The sequence below is a fragment of the Nerophis lumbriciformis genome, linkage group LG14 (genome assembly GCF_033978685.3).
Source record: "Nerophis lumbriciformis linkage group LG14, RoL_Nlum_v2.1, whole genome shotgun sequence".
NCBI classification, from domain to species: domain Eukaryota; kingdom Metazoa; phylum Chordata; class Actinopteri; order Syngnathiformes; family Syngnathidae; genus Nerophis; species Nerophis lumbriciformis.
Genome location: NC_084561.2, coordinates 17,612,824 through 17,618,823, shown reverse-complemented (window position 1 = coordinate 17,618,823; position 6,000 = coordinate 17,612,824). Strand labels below are relative to the sequence as shown.

At 39.7% G+C, this 6,000-nt stretch overlaps 1 protein-coding gene across 1 annotated transcript in view; it reads left to right on the top strand.

Annotated features, from left to right (window-relative positions):
* Positions 1 to 6,000, top strand: part of LOC133616555 (sodium/iodide cotransporter-like) — a 52,901-nt gene that overhangs the window by 44,777 nt on the left and 2,124 nt on the right. The window contains exon 16 of the mRNA XM_072914634.1: positions 4,136 to 4,221. Within this exon, the coding sequence (XP_072770735.1) occupies positions 4,136 to 4,221 (86 nt within the window). The remainder of the gene's footprint in view (positions 1 to 4,135; positions 4,222 to 6,000) is intronic.

Genomic DNA, 6,000 nt, shown 5'->3' with positions numbered 1-6,000 from the left:
GGAACATCCCAATTTAAAACCATATTGATCCATGATCATACGGTCTTTCTGATACAGGATACAGCACAATTTCAATTGTATTTATACAAAGAATTTCAAAAGTAGTACGTCAACTTATGAACGTATTTGGTTCTGTGACAAATCTCGACTCAAAGCAATTGTATTTCAAATCAACGTCACTAATTCACAAATGATTTAAAATCAATTTAATTTGTGCTCGCCCCCGCGTTCCCCCAAACAACACAATTTTAACATATTTCATGCCTTTTAAAAAGAAAAACAAACTTTTAGATAAGAAATATTGTAAAAACAATATAATACACGACAAACAACTACAGTGGTGGTACGAAGTAATGTAATAATAATGTACAGCCTTTGATTGATTGATTGAAACTTTTATTAGTAGATTGCACAGTACAGTACATATTCCGTACAATTGACCACTAAATGGTAACACCCGAATAAGTTTTTCAACTTCTTTAAGTCGGGGTCCACGTTAATCAATTCATGGTATAAATATATACTATCAGCATAATACAGCATCACACAAGTTAATTATCAGAGTATATACATTGAATTATTTACATTATTTACAATCCGGGGGGTGGAATGTGGAGGGGGTTGGGGCGGGGGGGTTAGGTTTGGTTGATATCAGAACTTCAGTCATCAACAATTATATCATCAGAGAAATGGACATTGAAACAGTGTAGGTCTGACTTGGTAGGATATGTACAGCGAGCAGTGAACATAGTGAGCTCAGAAAGCATAAGAACAAGTATATACATTTCATTATTTACATTTGATTAATTACAATCCGGGGAGGTGGGATTTGGTGGGGGGAGGGAGTTAGTTTAGGGTTGTAGTTGCCTGGAGGTGTTCTTTCAGTGCGGTTTTGAAGGAGGATAGAGATGCACTTTCTTTTACACCTGTTGGGAGTGCATTCCATATTGATGTGGCAGAGAAGGAGAATGAGTTAAGACCTTTGTTAGATCGGAATCTGGGTTTAACGTGGTTTGTGGAGCTCCCCCTGGTGTTGTGGTTATGGCGGTCATTTACGTTATGGACTTTACTGTACCTTTTGAGAGTGGACTATTACGGTATCTCCTTCCAGCTGCTTCTCCGTCAAACACATCGTCATCAGCTTTTCCATCTTTTCATGGATAGTTGTCTGCTGTTTAGATATCATTTTAACATTCTTGGCTGGCGTTAGTCATTCTGCTTCAGTATGGTGCAGACCAGCAGTGATACGCTCAAATTGTGAAACGCTCAATTATGTTTTTGATGATTTCTTTCTTTAATTCAATAAAGATCCACCGCTTCGTCTTCTCAGCACTGTTCTTCACATGAATTTTCTTTCATTCCACGGCTATAAGCAAGTAAAACCAGATGTTTTGGGCAGATCCTACGGGTTCACTGTTGCATTCGCTACGCCAGCTAATGGCAAAAATGCTTGTAGCTCCAATTTTTGCAATTAGCCGAGACAGCTCTTATGTCCTTACACTCTTAAATTGACGTAACATTTTCAACCAATCGTTTTTTGTTTTTTTAAATTCACTGACCAAAACAGACACTGACTTTTTGCCCTTCATTTTGTCTCCCTATTAGCATGAGGCAGACTACTGATGGCAGTGTGTCAAAGAAAAGGAAAGTGAAGTCAAATTAGACATCGTAAAGCGGTAGAAAGGCTGACCGGCATTGGCTACACGCCCGTTCCGAGCCGTGCAACTACCGTGACCATCATCAAGGATAAAGAGTTACGTTTACAAACGAGTAGAGTCTTTTGAACCGCTCTTTGGAGTGAACGGCGAGAACCGATTAGCAGTTGTGAGCCATTTTTTAAAAATGGAAAAATCCCCAAAAATGACCAAGTGTCAAACGTGGCAACATTTGGATGCACTTTTCTGGTTCATTGTTTTGTTCTGGATTTGTCAAGTACCCTAGTTTAGTGTACACACACCAGGTCAGGGTAGCGATGGGTACCGAATGTGGTACTTTTTTTGGCACAAACCAAATCCCGCCGGGATTCACATAAAATCCAACGGTGCCTTGTTACGATACCTGGGTTGCGCGTGATGTCACGCCGGGTTGCCGACTCAGCCGGCCAGCTCTTCGCACTTCAGTCACTCCAGCAGCACTGAGAGCAAACCCAGTCAGACTACCTCGAGATAATGTTGCCATTTTCTATGCCACCAAAGAAATTGATTTAAAAAAACGCTCACCAACGTAAAGTAAAGCTCCACTCTTCCAAAAATGTGCCAGCTCGATGATAATACACATTGGTTTAGCCATCGACATGCTACTGATTAGCATTAGCAATTGTACATGGTGTTTTTAACACCTCCAGATTTGTTAATGAAAACTACAACTAAGATGCGCGTTGCAATCAGACAGCTGGTGCGTAATAGGTACAATACCTACAGCAGGGCTATTCAAGTGGCGGCCCGGGGGCCAAATCCGGCCCGGTAATGACACCATATCGGCCCCCGAGTTCAGTTCAAGACCAACAAATTTGCAGCAAATTCCTAAAAACAGTAGAGTGCTACTGTTTTATTAAGGAATTGGACCACTGTAAACACATTGGCAGATACTTGCATTGACATTTTAACCTTGCTAGAAAACATAGAACACTGAGGCCAAACTTATCATTTACATAACTGAGGCGTTCCTCAAGGCACCATTTCAAGTTCTCTCCTTTTTGGCAGTTACATTTTTTTTAGTAATTCAATTCATGTAAGTACGATGTTGCAGAAGCTTGTTTACTTCAGATGCAGTCAGTAGTCATTTTTCCAAACATTTTTATACAAGTGGTGTTCCTCAAGGTTCTATTTTAGATCCTCTCTGTGGAAGTCGCTTCCTAGCGATCCCACTGACAGACACTTCACAGGAGTCAAGCGTGCCGTTTTTAACAAAGTTTTAATGCACATAGGTTTTTATCAAAGTCTTTCTTCCGCAGAACGTGACCTTTCAGTCACGTCCGTATTCTCTCTCTCCTCCTGCTCCCGGCCGCTTACTGTTAAAGACAACAGACGTACCAACTTACCATGTACCACCTGTGAAATCTAATCACCTGCCAGCTGTGTCTCACCGTCAGCACCGCCCTCGTCTGATGGTGCTCTGTCCTCAGCACCATGGACAGAGGCGGTGACCTTTGCTCCTGCAGGCAGCGCTGGCAACATCTCCCTCCACACTCTCTTTTTCATCATTTGGGCTTTTCAACTGATAGCCCGTGAGCTTAGTTTAAAAAAAAAACTTGTGCGAGACTCACATTTTTGCAGCAGATTTTTAAAAACACTACAGTGCTTTCAGAGAGATGATCTTTGACTTGTTTTTCTTTTGTAGAAGTTCCTAAAAACAGCAAAGCGCTTCTGTAACACTGACAATGGACAATGGACCACAATGGAAACAAGCCTTTTGGCATTTTTGTGCCATCCATTTGCCTTTTTAAAGCATTACATGGATTCAATTCTTTAAGATGTCAATAAACTTCTCAATCAATCAATCAAAAACAAAAAAATGTCTACTGTAGAGGACGCTGGTTCTCCAGAATATACAAATATACAGAATATTCTCTGCATTTGACCCACCACCCTTGATCACCCCCTGGGAGGTGAGGGGAGCAGTGGGCAGCAGCAGTGCCGCGCCGGGAATCATTTTTGGTGATTTAACCCCCAATTCCAACCCTTGATGCTTAGAGTTTGTATACAAAGCATTTTCTATCTGTTCTAATAAAAGGCTATATTTTTTACCTGTTTTGTTGATGATTTTAAATGTACAGTAAAGCTGATCCGCATGAAGGTTATCTGTAGCCTGTGTACTTTTTATCGTGCCATAACTTATGGAATATTTACAATGAAAACGGATTACATTATAGTATCTTTGATTGGCCCTGTGATGAGGTGGCGACTTGTCCAGGGTGTACCCCGCCTTCCGCCCGATTGTAGCTGAGATAGGCTCCAGCGCCCCCCGCGACCCCAAAGGGAATAAGCGGTAGAAAATGGATGGATGGATGATTAGTTCCCACCAATAGAGTACAAATTGATGAACATTGGAACTAAATGATAACTTTGATTATAGTGGTGATGTATTATCGTCACATTGTAGTCAAGCAAATCTAATAATTTTTCTCAACATGCAGGACCAACAAAGAGAGCTGATCTTAAAGATGGTTTATTGTGGTGGGACCTGGGTAAAAAGCGGGAGGCCACCCTGGCAGAATGCAAGGTACGTGGGACACACCATAGTACACACATCGTCATTATCTTTGGTATTTGACATACCTTGTGAAGTGTATTCACAGTCATGACTCAATGCCTACATTTACTTGTAGGTTTGTTTTTAAGACTGGAATACAGTAGAACCCGCTTATGTCCACGACCCATCTATTGCGAACAACTTATGTATAAAGCCTCAGTCCACCGTGTCTTTAAAAAGTACCCATACAATTTAAGAACCAAGTTAGTCATTTCTATGAACATTTCTCTGTATATGTCATGTGTTGACAAACCACTGCCTTACATTAGTTTTCAATTTTGTTTTTGTAGACAACTAGGGGTGTGCCGATAAATAATTTTTACTTCTGATAGGATACAGATATTATTCCGATACAGAAGCAGTATGAATCATAGTACGTACTTTTTTTACTTTTAAGTTTGCTATTTTAGAAAAGTGAAATCACGCAAAAGAACAATGCTAGATATGAAAAACACTAACCCTATGACTGACTTAAGCAGGCTATAAGTTGAAGTGGAGTGGTAATTGGGTTATTGGCAACACCAAGTGGCCACAATAACTTCAGTAAATCTCATGATGCAGTAAGTTGAATGATGCGGACACGTTTGTTACTGGATACTTTGTAATACGCTCATGCCTTGGGGACTTTGTATGTCTAAGTCGGGGGTGTCCAAAGTGTGGCCCAGGGGCCATTTGCAGCCCTCACCAAAAAAAAATTTAACGGCACATTCTAAAAAATACTATTAAAAAAGAAAAACATAAAAAAAGTGGACTAAAAGAGCAAATGGGTGAGATGTAATGAGAAAATGTTGCAATTTTTACTATGTACAGAGTGAATGAAGGATGGCTTCTCTGTGAAGCACTTTGAGCGCCTAGAAGGGGATATATAAATCCATTATTATTATTATTAAAACAAAGATGACATGCAGTGTTTTTCTTTTAAACGCTCATTGCTCAAAAAACATTGAATCATAATCAATGTTGTTCTGAATTATTGAGGCTCCAATTACCGTATTTTCGGAGTATAAGTCGCACCGGAGTATAAGTCGCACCTGCCAAAAATGCATAGTAAAGAAGGAAAAAAACATATATAAATCGCACTGGAGCCTGGCCAAACTATAAAAAAAACTGCGACTTATAGTCCAAAAAATACAGTACATCACATCAAAAATTCCACTTTGAAATGTTTTTGTTAAATACAGTATAAATAATTTGTCTTTACCATGAAAAAAAAGTTTTATTGACAAAAAACACATTCAACAAAAGAAAACATTTAAAAAAGTATAATAGACAGAAAGATCTGAAGTTGAGATTTAAGCGTTGAAAGTTAAAAACAAACAATGTATGACTAATTTTTAGCACTTTCATAAGCGGGGCCCTTTTGAAACACAAACATTTTAGTGGGACTTTTTTTTCAAAAACTCAGAGCTCAAAAAAATATTATTGAATTAAAATTGATATGAATTATTGACCTATTTAAGGACCCATTTATTTCACATCATAAATAATGATAAATGGGTTATACTTGTATAGCGCTTTTCTACCTTCAAGGTACTCAAAGCGCTTTGACGGCATTTCCACATTTACCCATTCACACCACATTCACACACTGATGGCGGGAGCTGCCTTGCAAGGCGCTAACCAGCAGCCATCAGGAGCAAGGGGTGAAGTGTCTTGCCCAAGGACACAACGGACGTGACTAGGATGGTAGAAGGTGGGGATTGAACCCCAGTAACCAGCAACCCTCCGATTGCTGGCACGGCCACTCTA